General features: G+C 46.2%; 1 protein-coding gene across 1 annotated transcript in view; it reads left to right on the top strand.

Moving 5' to 3' along the window:
• Positions 1–427: 427 nt before the first annotated feature.
• The window catches only part of LOC122942245 (VPS10 domain-containing receptor SorCS1-like), a 578,027-nt gene continuing 553,598 nt past the window's right edge, over positions 428–24,856 (top strand). Inside the window, exon 1 of the mRNA XM_044299747.1 lies at positions 428–1,460. Within this exon, the coding sequence (XP_044155682.1) occupies positions 585–1,460 (876 nt within the window). The 5' untranslated portion in view covers positions 428–584. The remainder of the gene's footprint in view (positions 1,461–24,856) is intronic.

Raw genomic sequence — 24,856 nt, 5'->3', positions numbered from 1 at the left:
ATGCAGAAGAACCAAGGTAGTCAAAGGTGACATTATCAGCGCTGCAGGGCTGAGTTTGTCTGGTGTCACGGAGCTGACTTTGTCCTTTGCCATATTTCATTTTGATTTTGAAGGTAAACTCTCAACGTGCCCCTGCTACATCGACCTCTCTGGCACGGGCAGGGTTAATGATGGCAGCCAGTGCTTCAGATGGGTTTTTAACCTCTGCGCTGCTGCCCCCCAGTGGGTGAGAACAGGTGCATGGGGAGAGCCTTGCATTGGTGCTGCATGGAGCAGTCGCTGAGCTCTGCAGTCTCGCAGCGCTCCCTCCTCCTCCCTCGCTGTCTCTCTCTCAAGCCCTCAGTTCCCACTTCAACTTTATCTCCCCATATCCATTGCTCCCTCTCTCCATCCTCCCCTCTCTCCGTCCGCTCTCCTCTCCATCCAGCTCCACCCCTGTCTGCCAGATCCTTCATCAAAACCCCGAGCGGCACCATCAGCTCTGCAAGAAGACTCCCTTTTTTCCATCCTTGGCTGCTCCATCCAGAGCTGAGAAACTTCTATGGAGTTGGAGTGAGAGGGGAGAACCTCGAGGAGCTGCTGGCATGGGGGGTCGCCCAGACTGGGGGCTGCTGCTCTTACTCATCACTATTTTAAGGATTGCAAAAGAGGGCAAAGGAGACCTGACCTGCTCATCCTGTCACCATCACATTCGTCTGCAGGGCACAGGCGCTGGGCACATTGTCAAGAGGGTGCAGGGGGGTGCACCAGGTGACTGGCCGGAGACTTTCGCCAATACTGGCCACCTGACGGTTAACGGTCAGATGCAGGATCACTGGGACGATGGCCGGGATCTCGGAACCTGGAGCAGGACGGGGGGAGGGGGCGATGGCAGATATTGGGCTGATGGGTATGAAGGGGCCGGTGACAGGTTAGGGGATGCCAGTGCCAGCTTTTTGGAGACTTGGGTTAATCAAGAGGGTCAGGAGAAGAAAGGGCGGCAAGGAGAACATGTGGCTGCAGAATACTTCATGGATGTAGACAGTGATTTGAGTGGCAGGACCGATCAGATTGTGGATGCCAATGAAAGGAATGTCCAATTGGTGGGTGAGGGTCAGGATTGGGGTTCCCAGACCAGTGACACGATGCAGACTGACCAGTTTGGAGGGACTAGGAATGATGAAGGTGACAGTGTGAGTGGAGCGATGGCTACTGACCCCCTCGCAGGTGCAGCGTTCCCGACACACAGCCATATGCCAAGTGGGCACTCTGCCAGAGACTCTCGAGAGATGCCCAGCAGGACAGGGAGACGGATCAGAGAAGCCGAGGGACACAGGGTGGCCCGAGCACAGGCCGGTGACCCGGACAGGGTGAGCCGCTTTCGTGTGGAGGAACTGAAGTTAAGCAGCACAACGTTTGCTCTGACCGGAGACTCTGCTCACAACCAAGCCATGGTGCACTGGTCCGGACACAACAGCAGCGTGAGTACTGGGCATGCATGTACCCTCAGCACACGGGGTGGGAGGAAGGATGATGATGAGAGGAAGAGTACGGCCACACGCTCAGGTCTCCTGACGCCGTTTTGGAAGTAAAAATCAGGAGTGGATCATAAAGGAGAGAAAGTATAAAGGACGGACACAACTGCTCCACTTATTTATTTACTTAAATTCACTTCTGATTTTGGCTTCCGAAACTGCATCAGGAAACCTGACCGTGTGGTCAACTCTCAAGGTGTTTGGGCTCCTGGTGGCCATACGAGCAGGGCTTCTCCACTAAGTCCTGTCTTGGGTTTGGGTGACCACCAAGCATCTGTAAGGAATGTACTAAACAGTAGAGAGAGCCTCAGTCTTCTTCTTGTCAATTGTAACTCCAGGTGACCACATGACCCATGCTTCTTCAAAAAGTCATGTTTGGGTCACTCATCTTCTTAATGTTATTTGCTTATGGCTTCATCATCTTCTCCTTGTGGCTTCTGGTGACCACATATGACCGGTGTCTTCAAGCTTCTAACTTTAGCTTATTTGTGACTTCATCTTGCCAAAAAGTCATACTCGTCTTCATTTCTTTCTATCTCTCATTCCCTTTCTTCTACTTCTGTCTTTCTCTCCCTTTTCTTTGTCTTCTTTTTCTTCTATTTTCTTCTTTCTTCTCCTTCCTCTTCTTCTTCTTCTTCATTTTCTTCTTTCTTCTCCTTCTCTATCTTCTTCTTCCTTTTCTTCTTTCTTCTCTCTCTTCTTCTTTCTTCTCCTTCTTTTTCTTTCTTCTCTCTCTTCTTTTTTCCTCTCCTTCCTCTTTTTCTTTCTTCTTCCTTTTCTTCATTCTTCTCCTTCCTCTTTTTCTTTCTTCTATTTTCTGCTCCTTCCTCTTCTTCTTTTCTTCACTCCTGCTGGCCATATGGACATTGTTTCTCCTCAATGTCTAATCTTCTCCTTGTGTCTTCAGGCTTCTAGATGTAAAGTACAGTATTTATGACTTCATCAAACAGTAGAATAATCCATAATCTGCCTTTTTCCCTCTTCCTCTTTTCTTCCTATTCCCTTTTTCCTTCTCCTTCACTCTTGAAGATATCAGTGTTCCTCTTTTCCTACTGTATTTTGCTCTTGGGTCTTCAAGCTTCTCACTTGTGGCTTTATTGACTATACATATTTCCTCTGTGACATTTTATGTGTAGTGTCACTTTACAGTCAGATTAATACCAACTCTGCATCCATCAGTGAAACATCACTTACATGGAGAGACGGAGTTCTTCCATCTGCCATGTTACACAGTCCCTGAGGTTCTGTTGGCTCTTCTACAGTGGGGTTGCATATAATCTTCTGTGTAGAGGGTCTGGAGGTTATTACGTCTCATGTAGCGGGATGGAGTATAATCTCTGGCTGTGTAGAGGGTTTGGGGGTTATTACCTCTCATGTAGCGGGATGGAGTATAGTCTCCTGGAGTCTGGGGGTTATTACCTGTTATGTAGCGGGATGGAGTATAGTCTCCTGGAGTCTGGGGTTATTACTTCTCATGTAGCGGGATGGAATATAGTCTCCTGGAGTCTGGGGGTTATTACCTCTCATGTAGCGGGATGGAGTATGATCTCCTGGAGTCTGGGGGTTATTACCTCTCATGTAGCGGGATGGAGTATAGTCTTCTGGAGTCTGGGGGTTATTACCTCATATATAGCGGGATGGAGTATAGTCTCCTGGAGTCTGGGGGTTATTACCTCTCATGTAGCGGGATGGAGTATAGTCTCATGGAGTCTGGGAGTTATTACCTCTCATGTAGCGGGATGGAGTATAGTCTCCTGGAGTCTGGGGGTTATTACCTCTCATGCAGCGGGATGGAGTATAGTCTCCTGGAGTCTGGGGGTTATTACCTCTCATGTAGCGGGATGGAGTATAGTCTCCTGGAGTCTGGGGGTTATTACCTCTCATGTAGCGGGATGGAGTATAGTCTCCTGGAGTCTGGGGGTTATTACCTCTCATGTAGCGGGATGGAGTATAGTCTCCTGGAGTCTGGGGGTTATTACCTCTCATGTAGCGGGATGGAGTATAGTCTCCTGGAGTCTGGGGGTTATTACCTCTCATGTAGCGGGATGGAGTATAGTCTCCTGGAGTCTGGGGGTTATTACCTCTCATATAGCGGGATGGAGTATAGTCTCCTGGAGTCTGGGGGTTATTACCTCATATATAGCGGGATGGAGTATAGTCTCCTGGAGTCTGGGGGTTATTACCTCTCATGTAGCGGGATGGAGTATAGTCTCCTGGAGTCTGGGGGTTATTACCTCTCATGTAGCAGGATGGAGTATGATCTCCTGGAGTCTGGGGGTTATTACCTCTCATGTAGCGGGATGGAATATAGTCTCCTGGAGTCTGGGGGTTATTACTTCTCATGTAGCGGGATGGAGTATAGTCTCCTGGAGTCTGGGGGTTATTACCTCTCATGTAGCAGGATGGAGTATAGTCTCCTGGAGTCTGGGGGTTATTACCTGTTATGTAGCGGGATGGAGTATAGTCTCCTGGAGTCTGGGGGTTATTACCTCTCATGTAGCGGGATGGAGTATAGTCTCCTGGAGTCTGGGGGTTATTACTTCTCATGTAGCAGGATGGAGTATAGTCTCCTGGAGTCTGCGGGTTATTACCTCTCATGTAGCGGGATGGAGTATAGTCTCCTGGAGTCTGGGGGTTATTACCTCTCATGTAGCAGGATGGAGTATAGTCTCCTGGAGTCTGGGGGTTATTACCTCTCATGTAGCAGGATGGAGTATAGTCTCCTGGAGTCTGGGGGTTATTACCTCTCATGTAGCGGGATGGAGTATAGTCTCCTGGAGTCTGGGGGTTATTACCTCTCATGTAGCGGGATGGAGTATAGTCTCCTGGAGTCTGGGGGTTATTACCTCTCATGTAGCGGGATGGAGTATAGTCTCCTGGAGTCTGGGGGTTATTACCTCTCATGTAGCGGGATGGAGTATAGTCTCCTGGAGTCTGGGGGTTATTACCTCTCATATAGCGGGATGGAGTATAGTCTCCTGGAGTCTGGGGGTTATTACCTCTCATGTAGCGGGATGGAGTATAGTCTCCTGGAGTCTGGGGGTTATTACCTCTCATGTAGCGGGATGGAGTATAGTCTCCTGGAGTCTGGGGGTTATTACCTCTCATGTAGCGGGATGGAGTATAGTCTCCTGGAGTCTGGGGGTTATTACCTCTCATGTAGCGGGATGGAGTATAGTCTCCTGGAGTCTGGGGGTTATTACCTCTCATGTAGCGGGATGGAGTATAGTCTCCTGGAGTCTGGGGGTTATTACCTCTCATGTAGCGGGATGGAGTATAGTCTCCTGGAGTCTGGGGGTTATTACCTCTCATGTAGCGGGATGGAGTATAGTCTCCTGGAGTCTGGGGGTTATTACCTCTCATGTAGCGGGATGGAGTATAGTCTCCTGGAGTCTGGGGGTTATTACCTCTCATGTAGCGGGATGGAGTATAGTCTCCTGGAGTCTGGGGGTTATTACCTCTCATGTAGCGGGATGGAGTATAGTCTCCTGCTGGGATTAGTGACCTCTGAATATTTCTAGTGTTTATTATATTGTTACAAAGTATCTCTTTCAAGTTCAAATTGTTATTATGAAACACAGTATCAGTTATGACATAAAGTTGTGTGACCTCATCTCCCTGTGACAGCTCCACCGCTGAGCGCTATAACACACGTATGTATCATGTCTTCCATGTGTAACGCAGGACGTGTGTCTTTACCGTGTAATCATCCTTCATCGTGCTGCATGCCTCTGTTCTCACAAAGTGCCATCGAGCCGGACCGCCTGGTGCCTGGACTGCGGCTGCTGTGGTCACAGCCCCCCAGGCTTTACCGTCCCCCCGTCAGCTTCACGCCATACTATGCAGTACCTGCAAGGGTTAACCGCACGCGTGAGCCGTGATGACATGTGCCTGTGGTTATGGGCTAACAGGCCCCCAAGGAGTCAGGATAGCGCCAGATTCAGCACCACAGCCAGCTACCGTGCACTGTGATACCTGGGCTGAACTGCTGTGGAACTACAAGTGCCAGCATGCCCTGACATATCATAGGTGCTGGAACAGAAAACCATGTAGACTAGTTGGTTCGCCTGCAGTGTGTATACCCCAAGGGGAAACGCCACCTACGTGGAGGGTGAGCGCCATCTCTCCAGGGGACATATGTATATACATGCCTTATCTGCATGTTATCTCTCTAAGGGCTGCACACCACGTCTACAGGGGTGCATGTCACGTCTTTTGTGGAACTTTGCCTCTCCACCATACTTTACACTGAAGCTCTCCTTGTTGAGACTGGCTGCTATGTATACGCACAACCTCACAAGCGGTCAGCACATTGTGACCTGATACCCCATGCATAATGATCATCAGGAGGGGAGGGGCCTCTATAAGTGGGAGGGGACTGGAGAGATTGGGCAACAATTGCAGCTCCGCCTCCTTCACAGTCCTTCTCCTCATTTATCCAAACTGTGGTGTTTTGCTGTAATTGGACATGTAAGAAAAGCCTTGATATGACAGCGGTGTGTGAACAGAGCCTAGAGGGGAACATAAATAAATATATATATATACACACATTACTGGATCTGGCCAGAAGGGGGCGCTGCACAGGAATAATCTGTGTCCATAATCCTCTCATCCCTCATCTATACATATACATGTATATCTGTGAAATCATCAATCATCACAGCGAATCCACAGCTGTGTGCTGCAGAGCTGAGAGGGTCAGATATAGCAGGGCTGAGAGTGTCAGATGCAGTAGTGCTGAGTGGGTCAGGTATAGCTGAGCTGAGATTGTGTGATGTAGTAGGGCTGAGAGTGTCAGATGCAGCAGAGCTGAGAGTGTCAGATGCAGCAGAGCTGAGAGTGTCAGATGCAGCAGAGCTGAGAGTGTCAGATGCAGCAGAGCTGAGAGTGTCAGATGCAGCAGAGCTGAGAGTGTCAGATGCAGCAGAGCTGAGAGTGTCAGATGCAGCAGAGCTGAGAGTGTCAGATGCAGCAGAGCTGAGAGTGTCAGATGCAGCAGAGCTGAGAGTGTCAGATGCAGCAAGGCTGAGAGTGTCAGATGCAGCAAGGCTGAGAGTGTCAGATGCAGCAAGGCTGAGTGGATCAGGTATAGCAGAGCTGAGATTGTGTGATATAGCACGGCTGAGAGTGTCAGATATAGCACGGCTGAGAGTGTCAGATATAGCACGGCTGAGAGGGTCAGATATAGCACGGCTGAGAGGGTCAGATATAGCACGGCTGAGAGGGTCAGATGCAGCACGGCTGAGAGTGTGAGATATAGCAGGGCTGAGAGTGTCAGATATAGCAGGGCTGAGAGGGTCAGATATAGCAGGGCTGAGAGTGTCAGATGCAGCAGAACTGAGAGTGTCAGGTGCAGCAAGTCTGAGTGGGTCAGGTATAGCAGAGCTGAGAGTGTCAGATATAGCTGGGCTGAGAGAGTGTCATATATAGCAGAGCTGAGAGTGTCAGATATGGCAGTACTGACAGTGTCACATAGCAGTGTTGAGAAGCTCAGGTATAGCAGTACTGACAGTGTCCTATAGCAGTGTTGAGAGTGTCAGGAATAACAGCACTGAGAGTATCAGATATAGCATAGTTGATTGTGTCAGATGTAGCAGTGCTGAGAGTGTTACAGGGCTGAGAATGTCAGGTGTCCCACAACTGACTGTATCACAGATATTGCAGCACTAGGAGGGTATGATGCAGTTGATATGAGTTTGTCGGACGTAGGAGAACAGTGTTAGATGTAGCAGGACTGAGAGTGTCCCATGAGGCTGAGCTGAAATTTTTATAATGTCACTTAGTGGCAGTGGGAGGGTCAGCTATAGCTAAAGTCAGGTTAGTTGTAGTATAGCTGAGTATGTCAGAACTAAAAGAGAAAGATATAGTAGCACGCACTTTAGTTGAACTGAGATTGTCAGCAGATCTGAGATTCAGCAGAGATGAGATTGTTTGATGTGGCAGAGCTGAGATTGTCAAGTGTAGCAGAATTACTGCACTGCATTTCAGACTGGTGGAAGCAGCAGCACAGAGGATTACAGGAGAGGAGTGTGCTGATCTTGTGAGAGCCAGGGACCTGTCCAGTCATCTGATAAAAGGTAGTGAAGGCAGGAGTGCACTTGACAGGGGAATGAGGTAGGTAGAAGACTAACACAGTCACAGCAGCACAGAGTATTTCAGGAGAAGAATCTGCTGTTCTTGTCGGGGTAGTGGACCATCCATGCATCGGATGATATCAGTGAGGACAGGGCTACCGGTGAGAGGTGCAGTTGTAATGTGAGGAAAAGTATGGAGAGCTTTATAGTGAAAGAAGCAGGGTCTCCAGCAGCACAGAGTATTTCAGGAGATGGGTGTGCTGACCCTTTGGGATCTGACCATGTGACAGATGTGAGAAGTGATTGGCAGCCGTTGTCACACAGGACTGTGCCGTCAGCGATCCCTGTGGCCGTCTATGATTGATGAGGTAGCCCACAGAGCTCTGCTGCATCCACACCTACATCCCAGGCGGCAGAGAGAGCAAGGCATATTCAGTACTAGGTTCTGTGAGGCATGCTGGGAGTTGTAGTTCACCACCACCGCTATAATATATGAGTAGTGTACAGATGTAGCCCACTTGCCGCCATGACACCTGCACACTCCATAAAATGCATTTTTAAGGACCGGTGACCACATCCTTTACGGCATTCGCTGCGAACGCGGAGTTAATTTCCGTACGGCGAGGACTTCACCCGACGAGTGGCGATAAAATAAAATCATATCGTTAAACAAACACTTAATGAAATAAGTGGACGCGGCCTAATGCAATTATAGGATATTGTTCCTGGAGGACTGCGGGTCGGAGCGGCACCCCCAGGCGACTTGGCACCGGATTTCCGCGCGAGCTCTCCACGACCTGGCTCATCTTTAAATAATGAAGGCTGTTATTTTCCAGGGCATTTAATAACTTTGCAGCAGAACGTCCAGTCAATTATGCAGGAGATCGCAGCACGTGGCGCGGCCTGACCGATCAGCAGCCTGCCACATACTCCTCTCTGCTATGTCATGCACCAGGAATACAGTGCTCATCGTGTAGGAGATCTGTTATCAGTCAGTAGACATCAGATAGGGTCCTGATGCAAATGGATGCAGACTACAGATGTAGCAGAGCTGAGTGTGTCATTGATCATTTTATGACTGGCCTAGAAGCCCTGCTCATCCCCACGGATCGTTTAATCTTAGACGTATCTTCATTCAGCAGGACCTGCGCTGATGTCATCAAAGGTCCTTTTGCAGGTCCTGAAAGAAGAAGAAAGAAGACGATGCCGGCTGCGCGATCAAGTGGATGAGGTGAGTTAATTTTTATTTATTTTTTAACCCCTCAAGGCACATTTTACTATGTATTCTGTATTAAGAATACAATTTTTTTTCCCTTTATAACCATGTTATAAGGGAAATTAATTAAATATACATAACACCGATCCCAAACCCGAACTTCTGTGAAGAAGTCTGGGTTCGGTTCTGGATATCACATTCAGTTTTTTCTCACGTGCGTGCACTCGCGCGGAAAAAACTGAACATCGGAACGCAATCGCATTCAAAACTGACTGCAATTGCGTGCCTATTCACGCGGGTTTCCCGCAATGCACACGCGCGACGCATCCGGAGCAAATCCGGGACGCTGGTGTGAAAGAGTCCTAAAGAGATAGGAGTAGGTTCCAGAGGTAGAGACCCCACCTTAAAAGTCCTTATTTATACCATCAGATGACTCTCTATATGGAGCTGTTATGTGGTCACTGTATGGCAGCATTATTTATACCATGTATAGCACTATTAGATGGCTCCCCTTTATATGAATCTATTTGGTCACTGTATGGCAGTATTATTTATACCATGTATGGCACTATTAGATGGCTCCCCTTTATATGAATCTATTTGGTCACTGTATGGCAGTATAATTTATACCATGTATAGCACTATTAGAGGACTCCCCTTTATATGAATCTATTTGTTCACTGTATGGCAGCATTATTTATACCATGTATAGCACTATTAGAGGACTCTCCTTTATATGAATCTATTTGGTCACTGTATGGCAGTATTATTTATACCATGTATAGCACTATTAGATGACTCTCTATATGGAGCTGTTATGTGGTCACTGTATGGCAGTATTATTTATACCATGTATAGCACTATTAGAGGACTCTCCTTTGTATGAAGCTATTTGGTCACTGTATGGCAGCATTATTTATACCATGTATAGCACTATTAGAGGACTCTCCTTTGTATGAAGCTATTTGGTCACTGTATGGCAGTATTATTTATACCATGTATGGCACTATTAGATGACTCCCCTTTGTATGAAGCTATTTGGTCACTGTATGGCAGCATTATTTATACCATGTATGGCACTATTAGATGACTCCCCTTTATATGAATCTATTTGGTCACTGTATGGCAGCATTATTTATACCATGTATAGCACTATTAAATGACTCCCCTTTATATGAATCTATTTGGTCACTGTATGGCAGTATTATTTATACCATGTATGGCACTATTAGATGACTCCCCTTTATATGAATCTATTTGGTCACTGTATGGCAGCATTATTTATACCATGTATAGCACTATTAAATGACTCCCCTTTATATGAATCTATTTGGTCACTGTATGGCAGTATTATTTATACCATGTATGGCACTATTAGATGGCTCCCCTTTATATGAATCTATTTGGTCACTGTATGGCAGTATTATTTATACCATGTATAGCACTATTAGAGGACTCCCCTTTATATGAATCTATTTGTTCACTGTATGGCAGCATTATTTATACCATGTATAGCACTATTAGAGGACTCTCCTTTATATGAATCTATTTGGTCACTGTATGGCAGTATTATTTATACCATGTATAGCACTATTAGAGGACTCTCCTTTATATGAATCTATTTGGTCACTGTATGGCAGTATTATTTATACCATGTATAGCACTATTAGATGACTCTCTATATGGAGCTGTTATGTGGTCACTGTATGGCAGTATTATTTATACCATGTATAGCACTATTAGAGGACTCTCCTTTGTATGAAGCTATTTGGTCACTGTATGGCAGCATTATTTATACCACGTATGGCACTATTAGATGGCTCCCCTTTGTATGAAGCTATTTGGTCGCTGTATGGCAGCATTATTTATACCACGTATGGCACTATTAAATGACTCCCCTTTGTATGAAGCTATTTGGTCACTGTATGGCAGCATTATTTATACCATGTATAGCACTATTAGAGGACTCTCCTTTGTATGAAGCTATTTGGTCACTGTATGGCAGTATTATTTATACCATGTATGGCACTATTAGATGACTCCCCTTTGTATGAAGCTATTTGGTCACTGTATGGCAGCATTATTTATACCATGTATGGCACTATTAGATGACTCCCCTTTGTATGAAGCTATTTGGTCACTGTATGGCAGCATTATTTATACCATGTATGGCACTATTAGATGGCTCCCCTTTATATGAAGCTTATTGGTCACTGTATGGCAGCATTATTTGAGCACTGTATGATGGTATAGATTTGTGGCATTGCTACTAAGTTGCAGCTATTCAATCGAATGTATCGAAATGTTTCAGTATTGGGCCACATATGGCGATATTACTTGGGCACAGCACTGCATGCTGCTTATAATGGGTGTTTGGTACAATATATGACGGCGCACCATATGGAGGAGGTACCACACGGAGGCGACACCGCTTCCTAATATTGTGTACCAGGTGGCGGTACATGCGTTCTGTAAACTTCCTATTATCTGGAGGTTCGGGTTTTATGTTTTCCACTGGTTTATGTAGAGGACATGTTACTGGAGGCTTCGGAAAGTGCTAAAAATGTCTGGAATCTGAGAGCAGGCGAATCCTGGAGGAGAAGGTCAGCCAACTCCAGCAGATGGCCGGAGCGAGCGGCGGCGGCGATTTAGGCCGGAGCGTATAATACACACGGAGCAAGAACACAAATATAAATGGATATTAAAATGGCGATGGATGCAGGGACACAAGAGCTTACAAATGGGGGGCGAGGGGGCCCCCTTTATACAGTCACAATTATGGATTACAAATATGTCTTTGTGTTTTGCTGTAACCTTTGACAGGACAAGGAAACTGTCGTTCATCTGATTCCACAGGTGGATACCATCAGCATGCAGTATGTCAAAATACACCCCATCCTCCTTTACATCCTCAAACTGCGGCCCTCCAGCTGTTGCAAAACTACAACTCCCAGCATGCCCGAACAGCCTACAGCAGGGGATTGTGGGAGTTGTAGTTTTACAACAGCTGGAGGGCCGCAGTTTGAGGGTGCCTGCTTTGGGCTAAAGGGAAATGGTCCCTGTCTGCTGGGAAGGGGGTGTAATACCTAATTTCCCCTGTGGTGGCGCTGCAGTGAAATGGAACACTTACAGTCATATTAAAAGACGATCACTGGGGAGATCCCCTTTAATATGCACAGGGCTATTGCCTTACAGAGACCACCGTCATCAGTACAGCCCAAGTCCGCTGGCATTACTAAATGGAGCCATTGTTTTTCATTGCGAATTCTTCCCTGCAATCAGGATGCGCGATGTCATCGCCCTCTCTTGTAGGTTTCCAATAATAAGATATCAGGCAGGCTGTGTCTGGAGAGTCCAGGAATGCACTGCTTTTCTGTATATCTCTATATACTGTATATATAATCTGCTGTTATCCCTGCATCTTCCAGGCGTCCTCCTGTATTGCATGTGGCATGCTGCACGCTGCTGCGCAGAGCGCGGTCTCCGGCCTCTCCTGGGCCTTACACCTGAATATACAGCTCTGAAGCACAGTGTGATCCCTAAACCCACAGCTTCAGGTACAGATGTGATCCGGCCACTATTCCTGGGACGTGTAGTTATCCCCTGCAGACACCACTCTCTATAGTCACGATGGCAAGTTAGTGTCGCCATAGGGAAACCTGTTACAATGTAGACAAGGTGAGAGTGATTTCAGGTGTTTGGTTGGAGTTCCCCTTTAATGTAGCGTTTATTAAGTTCTATACATTGTTTCAATAGTTTGATAGCAGCAGATGTCACAATCTACGGCTGGAGCTCGTCCAGGTCAATGACATTTCCTGCCTCTTTCTGGGATCCACACGAATTCTCCGTTCTCAGCTTTATTATTCATTATTCATAATTAGATGAAGAAGTAAACTGATTGTTTCTTGGTGTTGGCAGACATTGAGATCATTGAAGACTATCCAATTAATTCATGTTCCTCTGGAAAGCCTACTCCATAATCACATTAGCCGCACAAGGTCACCCCCCTGTTTACTCATCGCTTCATACATACGAATCCCAGGCAATTTCTCAAGACGCGTCCAGCGAGAGAGGTTTATAGAGTTAATAAAGCGGCTGCTGGGAATTCTGCTGTAATTACGCGGAGACCACTTGACGGGATCCGGGGCACCTCAATCTCAGGAGGTCAGGAGATGGGAATTACCTGACCCAGGTTCCAAATACCTCCATGTAGTCAAGATTCTAATTTATGACTGAGATTGAAAACGAAGGAATTTTACTGATGGGTTTCCGATCTCCTCTATAAGGCCCCTCGCACACGACCGTATGTATTTTGCGGTCCTCAAAAGAAGGATTTGCAACAACAAAAAAAAAAACGGATGACGTCCGTGTGCATTCTGTATTAGCCGGCCCCTAATAGAACAGTCCTATCCTTGTCCGTAATGCGGACAACGATAGGACATGTTCTATTTTTTTGCGGAATGAAAATACAGACATATGGAAACGGAATGAACACAGAGTAACTTACGTTTTTTTTTTTTTGTTGACCCATTGAAGTGAATGGTTCCGCGTATGGTCTAAAAAAAAAAACAGAACGGACACGGACAATCTGTGGGGGACACTTCCTCCTGAGCTCCGTGTCGCCCTCTGCTGACTAATGCATTGTGTGTCATCTTGTAGTCTAGAAGGTGGGAGTGACGCTGTTTTATCCCTGAAATGCATCTTTTTGGGGTTGTTTGAATCTTTTCTGCCGCTGCCATCAGATTTCTCTCCACTCCTGAAATTAATATTATTAAAGCCCTTGTTTGAAGAAGACTTTTTTAATTAAATGATTTGCTTGGGACAGTGTGTTTCTAGATAAGTGCGCGACATCCTCAGCTTATTTTAATTTCTTTAATTATAAAAATCTCAGTCTGTTCCAGAAATTAGACAAATCCGAGCTCGGTGGAGACAATGTCCCAGTTTGAGGAGGAGAAGGAGGAGGGAGAGGCTGAAGGTGGACACGGCTCATATCAATCCTCTTAACTCAGGTGGTTTGGAAGTATCAGAAATGTGTTCTACATGAGATGCAGAATCTGGGGCACGCGGAGCTGGGAAGAGGAAAATACATGAACTGTCTTGTTTTTAGTAAAATGTTTTAAAATCCTAAGTTTTATACAGTGAAACTTATTCATATATATATCACCTTCTCAATACTAAGGAAATCCTGAAAACATGACCGGCTGGTGGTCCCTAAGGACTGGAGTTGAGGAACACTGCTCTAAGCCAAGTTTGAAGAGTCTTCAGATCTTCTCTTCATAGTAAGGCAAGCACAGCACCATATATTGTATAGTGGCCGTTCCTGGTATTGCAGCTCTATCCCATTCACTTGGACAAATGGACAGACAACCATCTAATATCACCATAACCCTCCACCCCACTCCTACTTCTACCCAGCGTCCTATACCTATCCACTACTCCACTTATTCTATGACTGATACCCTTCTCACCGCTGCTCTCTAGCCCTGGGCCTCCTTGCTGGTGCTCTCTTCTGGGACCTCTGGTGCTGTATCTTACACTCATGCTTCTAGCTACCTACTTCTTAAAGGGTCAACATAAGCCAAAAATTTCTTCTTCAGTTAATGCCAAGCCCCCCTCCGCCAAAGCTTCTTAAGAGCCCTTCTCCAGTGACCAGAGCCTGAGCAAAAAGGCCCATTATGTACCAGTAAGGTATTCTCCTGGTCCATGTCTTCTGACCATGACTACCTGTCTCCTGCTGTGCTATTCAGCCTGCCTACCATTGTGAATATACGCCTTTGTAGAACTTTCCCTTTGTCTTCTGCCTGATGCCTTAGGACCACAAATTGGTGTCTCCTGTCCATGCAGGTTTCTAGCAGAGACTTCTCTGAGAAGAAGCATACTGGGATAAGACCTTCATGGGAAAGTTCATGCCTCCTGGTTCTAAGGTGAAGAACGCACCATCGCTTAACCTCCACTCATTGGTTTCCCTCATGTCAAGCAACCCAATGGGTCCAAAACTCCAAATCATCTCCAGTAGGGTGTAGGACAGATGCCATCAACGTGTCTATGGTCTCATCCACAGATGACATTAGTGGGACCCATGGAGATGAGCTTGTTGCTAGCTATGAGCTCTTGGGTTTGGAGGTCCTACCTGATGCGTGGCCTCATCTTCCCTTTGATAATATTTGCATAGTTCTTACATTGTAACATGATGGAATTGTTTCAGAATGCCTCGTGTAGTCTTACATGGGGGGTTTACTCTTGAAGGAAGACGTTGGTCTTGGGTGCCATTTCAGCCTGTTGCCAGTTATGGGCTCTTGGGTTTGGAGGTCCTACCTGATGAGAGGTCTCATTTCCCTGTTGATTATATTTGCATAGCAGTTCTGTTGTAAACATGATGGATTTGCTTCATAACGTCTCGTGCAGTCATACACGGGGGATTCACTCTTGGAGGAAGACGTTGGTCTTGGGTGTGATTTCTTTAAGTCTTTTCCGGCCGTCCAATGATTTACACATGGCCATTGAGATGCAGGCAGCGGTGTGACTTGTAGAAGATGACTTTGCAGCATCTTTAAGTAATGTATTTTTTAAGCCATCATTCCTGACTTCGCAATGTGCCTGGCGGCCATCAAACATGCTGGTCTTTTAGAATATTTTAACCTCGATATTACGAGGGCCAGTGGCATAATGGAGGGATGACAGATGCACAGAGTAAAATGCCGCCTTTGTAGAACTTTCCCTTTTTTTTCTATACCAACTTTGAAAGTGTTTTACTTGGCTCTGAGGCGGCCGCTGTTTAAACGATTCCCCGTAGGATATGAATGAGCCACTTAAGAGGACTGGAGGCAGAATTTCTGGAAATAATAATAATTTATGTTTTATGGGGAGTCGCAGATTAATAGAACGCGGGAATGAAGCCGCTCGGTTCATTTTGGGCTTTGTCTTCTCCAGACATCACAGAAGTGGATTGATAAATCAGAACTGATGGCGAGGACACCAGACAACAAGCTCAATGTCACCGCAAGAAGACGAGTGCATTACTGTCATCATGCCTTGTTTAGGACTTTGCTGGTGTCTTTAGCGATGTAGCTGAGCTGGACATGCTAACTTCTCACAGGCCTGCAAGTAAGCTTAGTGCAATGTCTTAAAGGGATTGTCCATGATTGAGCTGATTGTCAGGGGTCTCACTGCTGCAGTACCCAGTGATCGGCTGCTTTCAGAAGAAGCTTGTGGTGCCTTCACATTTCAGTGGGCAACCATGTAATATATTATATGGCCATGCTGCCTCCTTCAAAGCAAGAGCTCCCAAAGGTTGAACTTGAGTGGAGTAACTCTTCTATGATGTCTACGTACCCTAAAAATCCATATGAACTGGGGTGTCTTGAAGTGACCACTCCTTTAATCTGTCGTAAGCCTTATACACCATGAGCTCACCCTTAGCTCCAAGAGAGGACAGACCTACCCTGTGCGTCATGCCGCAAATGCCGTCATGGGGAGGTAGATGTTTGTTATGGACCCCCTCCCCCTATGGACATTTCTGTCATACCCCGAAGAGTTAAATGACAAGTTGTGCACTTCTATATCTGAAGATCCTGGAGGATTTTTCTGAAACCCAATGGAAAACTGCACCCATGTTATTGCCGTTGGTGGCCATAGAGACGTCTGATTTTATCGCGGTTCCGGCAATGCAAAAGTGTCAAAATGTATCAGCTCATAAATGGCCCCATTGTGTGGAAATCATCATAATTCCCCGTCTCCCGCTCTTCTAGTCTGGGAGGAAAAACTATTAAAAATAATCTATCCGTTTACATCTCTGACTCCTTGTGTCTGACCTCACCCGGGGCACACGAGGTAGTCTAGTGATCTAAAGAAAAAAGGGTTAAATTGGCAATAGACCACTAGTTTTTGGTTGCCCTACACACGGTGGCTTGTGCTGCGCTCCGAGAACCACGCTGCAAAAAGTGCACCGCTGCGCGCAGTTTTATTGTGAATTGCAATGGTTCTGCAATGCAGTTGGCACTGCCCAAATATTACAAGCACAATGCCCAAGCAACAAAAATGGCAAAGTAATAATGCCATACAGTACCCTAATAATACCCCCTGCACTGCCTGTAGACCAATGCTATGCAGTATTCAAATAGTACACTGCCTACAGAACAATGCTATGCAGTATTCAAATAATACCCCCATATACTGCCTATAGAAAAGCATTGTACAGTACCATAATAATACTGTCCTAAACTGCCTAAAGAGCAGTGCTATATAGTGCCCAAATAATATCACTAGTGTCGAGTGAATCAAAGTATTCGAATTGGACTTCGGTCTGAATTTCAGGAAATATTTGATTTGTCATGAAGTTAAATTTCCTTGTGCTTCGTGGTAATGAATCAATTTTTCCTAAAATGGCAGTAAAAAAACAAAAACAAAAAAACATACTCACCTCATCGATTTGCTCGGGGAGAGGCTGCCGCGGTTATCTTGATTGAAGAAAACGCGCCAAATCTTGTGCACGCTGACATGTGATGTCACCGCGTCATCGCACTGTCCGGACGCATCAGTAATGATTCACAAGCAAATGGTTGAGGTGAGTATGTATTTTTTTTGTTTTTAACCCCTTAAAGGCCTCAATGTGACTGTCAGATGCCGCGATCAGCATTGAATGCGGCATCTAAGGGGTTCAATGATGGGGAGGGTGGGGCGGCGGTGCGATCTCCTTTCCCTGTCATTGCGCTCGCTGCATACAATAATTCGTAACACATCTAATTTCTTTGTGAACTTTGGTGAAGCACAAATAATACCGCCATACACTGCATATAGAATAGTGCAAGATAGTGCTGAAATAATACCACCATGCACAACCTACAGGACAATGCTATACAGTGCCCAAATAATACCGTTAAACGCTACCTTAGTGCTGGACAGCGGCAAAATAAAATCACCATACACTGCCTATAGAGCTTTGCTACATAGTGCCCAAATAACACCACCGTACACTGCCTACAGAACAGTGCTATGCATCACCCAAATAATACTGCCACTTACTGCCAATGCTATATAGTTCCCAAATAATAACACCATACCGTACACTGCTATAGATAGTGTACAAGTAATATTGCCATACACTGCATATACAATAATGCTATATAGCGTCCACCACACACTATAAAGTGCCCACATAATACCACCACACGTTTGCTTTGGAAGAATGCTATAGATAGTGTACAAGTAATATTGCCATACACTGCATATAGAATAATGCTATATAGCGTCCACCATACAGTATAAAGTGCCCACATAATACCACCACACATTTGCTTTGGAAGAATGCTATAGATAGTGTACAAGTAATATTGCCATACACTGCATATAGAATAATGCTATATAGCGTCCACCATACATTATAAAGTGCCCACATAATACCACCACACATTTGCTTTGGAAGAATGCTATAGATAGTGTACAAGTAATACTGCCATATCCTGCATATAGAATAATGCTATGCAGTGCCCAATAATACCACCATGTACCATCTATAGAACAATGCTACTGTACATAGTGTCCAATACACTGCCTATAAGATAATACTATATAATGCCAAAATAATACCCCCATATACGGCCTATCTAACAGTTCTGTGCATTGCCCGAATAATGGCCCCATCTACCCTGTGATGTCATCGTGATGTCATGACAGATGCCTCACTTGTCCTCCACCTCGCGGCTGAACATTTTCCCCTCTTCCTCGGATTGTTTGGTTCTTTCGCCTACGTCTTCCCGCCACGTTCTGAATCGTCTCCCCTGTGATTTGCTTGGCCCGTTTTCACGCAGAGCGATTTGTCTGAGAATGTGTTGTTTCCTGTGTTTTGTAAGCAAATTAAATATTTAGCTCATTTCTTCAAATCAAATTAAATAATTTTTGATAAGACAGATCTCATTTGGCGGCGCGCGGTGAGATAATGAGCTCCTGTTACTTTCTGACTGCCAAGGAGACAGTTTTATCACCAAACAGAGCGCTGTACGTCCCGGATAAACAGCTCCTGTCCGGGCGCCAAGTTCAGGGGCGTTCAGTCAGGGGTATCGGGCTCCACGCAGGCTCGGAACCGGCGGCGCAGGAACATTATATAGAGGTTACACAGTAAGGGCGCATTCACACGGATACCGGCTCAAGTGCGTTCCACAATTCGCGGAACCGCACCTGTTTTGCAAAATATCTAGAATGGATGCGGGCACATAAATACGGTGATGTGAATGAGCCCTCACATAGCTGATGAGGTCCGTCATATCCAGCCTATAATCCTGGAGAAACTCCTACGTGGAATACGCCAAACGCCTCCGTATTCCGTTCTGGCTGCAAATCAGAATGTATCCAAATCAAAAATCCCTTTCTGTCTATAGGTTCAAGCACACAAACGTATATTTTATTTTCCCCGCGGGTCGGATGCGGACCCATTCACTTCAGTTGGGCCACTGTGACCGTCCGCATCCCTATGTCCTATCCGCAGTCCCACAACAAATATAGAGCATGGCCTATCCTTCTCTAACGGACAAGGCATTGTTACAATGGGTCCGCACAAAAAAACGGATACAACGCGGACTGAGATACCCAGTGCTGTACACAACGCTCCATGTGTGACCTCTATAGTATGTCCTATCAGGAGCAGCTTTTCCTCTTCTGTTACATCCCTTTATTGTATGTGCCTTGGCAGCAGCTGCCTGGCACCGGTCACTATCGCTGAGTTTACAGTGAGACAATATCTTTTTCAGTCTTTTTCGGTAAACCCGAGGGTTTTACCGCTTAATACACAATTGTACATTTTCCTCTGACCTTATAAGATTCCAGATTGACCTTTCTCTGTCATTTCTTCATCCGAGCCTCCAGCTTCCTCAAATCCCTCCACAATATTATTCTCATCCTCAGAGCTGGTGACTGTTCAGAGCTTAGAACTTTCCCTCTGTGAGCCCCCTACAAAATCATAAAGTCCAACATGGACCCCACTGGTAACTGTGACCCCCTCCAGTACCAACCCCTGCGGAACCCTACTACTCTGGAGTATAATACAGGATAAGTAATGTATGTGCACAGTGACTCCACCAGCAGAATAGTGAGTGCAGCTCTGGAGTATAATACAGGATGTAACTCAGGATCAGTACAGGATAAGTAATGTATGTACACAGTGACTGCACCAGCAGAATAGTGAGTGCAGCTCTGGAGTATAATACAGGATGTAACTCAGGATCAGTACAGGATAAGTAATGTATGTACACAGTGACTGCACCAGCAGAATAGTGAGTGCAGCTCTGGAGTATAAAACAGGATATAACTCAGGATCAGTACAGGATACGTAATGTATGTACACAGTGACTGCACCAGCAGAATAGTGAGTGCAGCTCTGGAGTATAATACAGGATGTAACTCAGGATCAGTACAGGATAAGTAATGTATGTACACAGTGACTGCACCAGCAGAATAGTGAGTGCAGCTCTGGAGTATAATACAGGATGTAACTCAGGATCAGTACAGGATAAGTAATGTATGTACACAGTGACTGCACCAGCAGAATAGTGAGTGCAGCTCTGGAGTATAATACAGGATGTAACTCAGGATCAGTACAGGATAAGTAATGTATGTACACAGTGACTGCACCAGCAGAATAGTGAGTGCAGCTCTGGAGTATAATACAGGATGTAACTCAGGATCAGTACAGGATAAGTAATGTATGTACACAGTGACTGCACCAGCAGAATAGTGAGTGCAGCTCTGGAGTATAATACAGGATGTAACTCAGGATCAGTACAGGATAAGTAATGTGTGTACACAGTGACTGCACCAGCAGAATAGTGAGTGCAGCTCTGGAGTATAATACAGGATGTAACTCAGGATCGGTACAGGATAAGTAATGTGTGTACACAGTGACTGCACCAGCAGAATAGTGAGTGCAGCTCTGGAGTATAATACAGGATGTAACTCAGGATCGGTACAGGATAAGTAATGTGTGTACACAGTGACTGCACCAGCAGAATAGTGAATGCAGCTCTGGAGTATAATACAGGATGTAACTCAGGATCAGTACAGGATAAGTAATGTATGTACACAGTGACTCCACCAGCAGAATAGTGAGTGCAGCTCTGGAGTATAATACAGGATGTAACTCAGGATCAGTACAGGGAAGGTAATGTAAAGTATTTGGAAAGTGATTATATATATAATGTTATGTTGGATCCTTTTTAAAACATTCCTGAATGGCAACTAAGGAACCGCATTGACTTATAATGAAGTACAGTGGGTTTTAAAAAGCAAGAATAAGGCTGCATGCTGCTCTGTTCTTCCTGTAAAAAAGTACAATAAAAAAATCATGTAAGAAGTTAGGCCTCATGCACACGACCGTTGTGTGCATCCGTGGCCGTTGTGCCGTTTTCCTTTTTTTTTCGCGGACCCATTGACTTTCAATGGGTCCGTGGAAAAATCGGAAAATGCACCGTTTTGCAGCCGAGGCCGTGATCCGTGTATCCTGTCCGTCAAAAAAAAATATGACCTGTTCTATTTTTTTGACGGACAACGGTTCACGGACCCATTCAAGTCAACGGGTCCGTGAAAGAACACGGATGCACACAAGATTGGCATCCGTGTCCGTGATCCGTGGCCGTAGGTTACTTTCATACAGACGGATCCTGAAAATCCGTCTGCATAAAAGCTTTTTCAGATCTAAGTTTTCACTTCGTGAAAACTCATATCCGACAGTATATTCTAACACAGAGGCGTTCCCATGGTGATGGGGACGCTTCTAGTTAGAATACACTACAATCTGTGTACAAGACTGCCCCCTGCTGCCTGGCAGCACCCGGTCTCTTACAGGGGGCCGTGATCAGCACAATTAACCCCTTCAGGTGCGGCACCTGAAGGGGTTAATTGTACTATCATATCCCCCTGTAAGAGATCAGGGCTGCCAGGCAGCAGGGGGCAGACCCCCCCCTCCCCAGTTTGAATATCATTGGTGGCCAGTGCGGCCGCCCCCCTCCCTCCCTCTATTGTAATAATAGCTTGGTGGCCAGTGTGCACCCCCCATCGGGCCCCCCCTTCCTCCCTCTATTGTAATAAATCGTTGGTGGCACAGTGTGCGCCCCCCCCCGCCCATCGGCCCCCCCCCCTCCCTCCCTCCATTGTAATAAATCAGTTGGTGGCACAGTGTGCGCCCCCCATCGGCCCCCCTCCCTCTATAGCAGTACCAACATTGGTGGCCAGTGTGCGGCCTCCCATCTCCACCCCCCCCCCCCGATCATTGGTGGCAGCGGAGTTCCGATCGGAGTCCCAGTTTAATCGCTGGGGCTCCGATCGGTAACCATGGCAACCAGGACGCTACTGCAGTCCTGGTAGCCATGGTTACTTAGCAATAGTACAATAGTAGAAGATTCATAGTTACCTGCTTGCTGCTGCGATGTTCGTGTCCGGCCGGGAGCTCCACCTACTGGTAAGTGACAGGTCTGTGCGGCGCATTGCTAAATGAACTGTCACTTACCAGTAGGAGGAGCTCCCGGCCGGTCACAGACATCGCAGCAGCAAGCAGGTAACTATGAATCTTCTACTATTGTACTATTGCTAAGTAACCATGGCAACCAGGGCTGCAGTAGCTTCCTGGTTGCCATGGTTACCGATCGGAGCCCCAGCGATTAAACTGGGACTCCGATCGGAACTACGCTGCCACCAATGATCGGGGTAGGGGGGGGGGGGAGATGGGAGGCCGCACACTGGCCACCAATGTTGTTACTGCTATAGAGGGAGGGGGGCCCGATGGGGGGCGCACACTGTGCCACCAACGATTTATTACAATAGAGGGAGGGGGGGGCCGATGGGGGGTGCACACTGGCCACCAACGATTTATTACAATAGAGGGAGGGAGGGGGGGCCGCACTGGCCACCAATGATATTCAAACTGGGGAGGGGGGGGGGGTCTGCCCCCTGCTGCCTGGCAGCCCTGATCTCTTACAGGGGGATATGATAGTACAATTAACCCCTTCAGGTGCGGCACCTGAGGAGTTAATTGTGCTGATCACGGCCCCCTGTAAGAGATCGGGTGCTGCCAGGCAGCAGGGGGCAGTCATGTACACAGTTTTTCAGTATATTCTAACCTGAAGCGTCCCCATCACCATGGGAACGCCTCTGTGTTAGAATATACTGCCGGATCTGAGTTTCACGAAGTAGCTCATATCCGACAGTATATTCTAACATAGAGGCGTTCCCATGGTGATGGGGACGCTTCAAGTTAAAATATACCATCGGATTGGAGAAAACTCCAATCCGATGGTATAAAAGAACTCCAGACTTTACATTGAAAGTCAATGGGGACGGATCCGTTTGAAATGGCACCATATTGTGTCAACGTCAAACGGATCCGTCCCCATTGACTTGCATTGTAATTCAGGACGGATCCGTTTGGCTCCGCACGTCCAGGCGGACACCAAAACGAAGTTTTTTTCATGTCCGTGGATCCTCCAAAAATCAAGGAAGACCCACGGACTGAAAAAACGGTCACGGATCACGGACCTACGGACCCCGTTTTTGCGGACCGTGAAAATAAACTGTCGTGTGCATGAGGCCTTAATGTTTTCATTATATAAAAGTCTAGAAATAAAATCTATTGAATTCTACATGGATGAAATCTCACAATCCATTACAGGGATCTGATCCTCTTTACTTTATAACTTTCTGGGGAAAACCGGTGACTGTGTCCTGAATCCAACCTGAAATCACCAGTATTATCTGACCTCACGTGATGGGGACTGATACAAATATCTGACGTGAGAGGATTGGTTATAACGGATTCTCTCTATAAATATGTATAAATAAAATAAATTACCAATAAAACGGTTATCGAAATACTTTGTAAATATTTGACTCCGGGGATTGTTATTCATAATTTAAGAGGTTTCTGGTTTGGATAATTTGAAGGTTTTTACTTTATTAGGCAGATCACAAAGAGCGTGATTAACGGCAGCAGAAATCTGAGGCTGGAAGTCGGATTCGCGCCATCCGATCCACACTTGGATTGGCCCCGCTCTCTTTCGATGAGGTTAACCTGCAGTTTTTTCATGCGGCATTGCCTCTAGAGATAGCCTTGCGGTTCGTCCGGCGGTCGTTTCATGGCGAACTTTGCGTGTTCACTGTTGTGAATGGACGAACATATGGCGATGTTCGCGCCTGCCATATTTTTTTACATTGTGAAGAACTTTGACCCATGACACATCCATCAGGTGGTACAGGACAGCCAATGGAGACGTTCCAGCACATGGACACCCCCTACCTTATAAATAAACCTGATCTGGCCGCCATTTTACATTCAGTCTTTTGCCAGTGTAGGGAGAGGTTGCTGTGTGGAGCAGGGACAGACTGTTAGGGAAACCAAACGCTAGCTAATAGGGCCACAAAAGTCATTCTAAGCACTGGTATAGGTGTGCTATCGATAGGTGTGATATAGAGGGGTGTAATATACTTATAATATACTTTCTAACATAGAAACTATATTACGGTGCATTTGTATTGTGCGGCAGTTGTGTGCGGTTCTGCTGCGATACCGCAGCTAGATAGAGGGACAAGCGTTATTGGGACAAATCATTTCTACTGGTGTGATTTATCAGTCGCCCCCCCCGAAAAAACGGATTGAAGCAGGGGTGTTGTATACCAATAATATACTTTCTATATAGCGCATTTGGGTAGTGCAGCATTTGTCTGCGGTTTTGCTGCGTTCCCGCATCTACAGAGTGACAAACGCTATTTGAAGAAATAATTTCTACACACATATCCGCCACCACCCAGAACAAATCATGGTCCCTGTCTTATGTATATACAGCGGCAGAAAAGGCCTATTATGTCCGTTGAATGCCTAATTTTTGGGGCCTGTACTGGCCGAAGTTGCATATTTATCCTGTGACCGCCTAATAAAACCTCCAGCCACAGAATCCAAAGTTCTTTGCCGTCAGGTGAATGCCTATTGGGTAATTTTTGGGGCCTGCACTGGCCGATAGTTACATTTTTTTATCTCTAGTCACATAATTACACCCCTGTCTCACTCCTCTGCCTCT

Source organism: Bufo gargarizans, chromosome 6 (genome assembly GCF_014858855.1).
Source record: "Bufo gargarizans isolate SCDJY-AF-19 chromosome 6, ASM1485885v1, whole genome shotgun sequence".
NCBI lineage: Eukaryota > Metazoa > Chordata > Amphibia > Anura > Bufonidae > Bufo > Bufo gargarizans.
The sequence above is the reverse complement of the archived record's forward strand: the minus strand, read 5'-3'. Positions and strand labels throughout refer to the sequence as shown.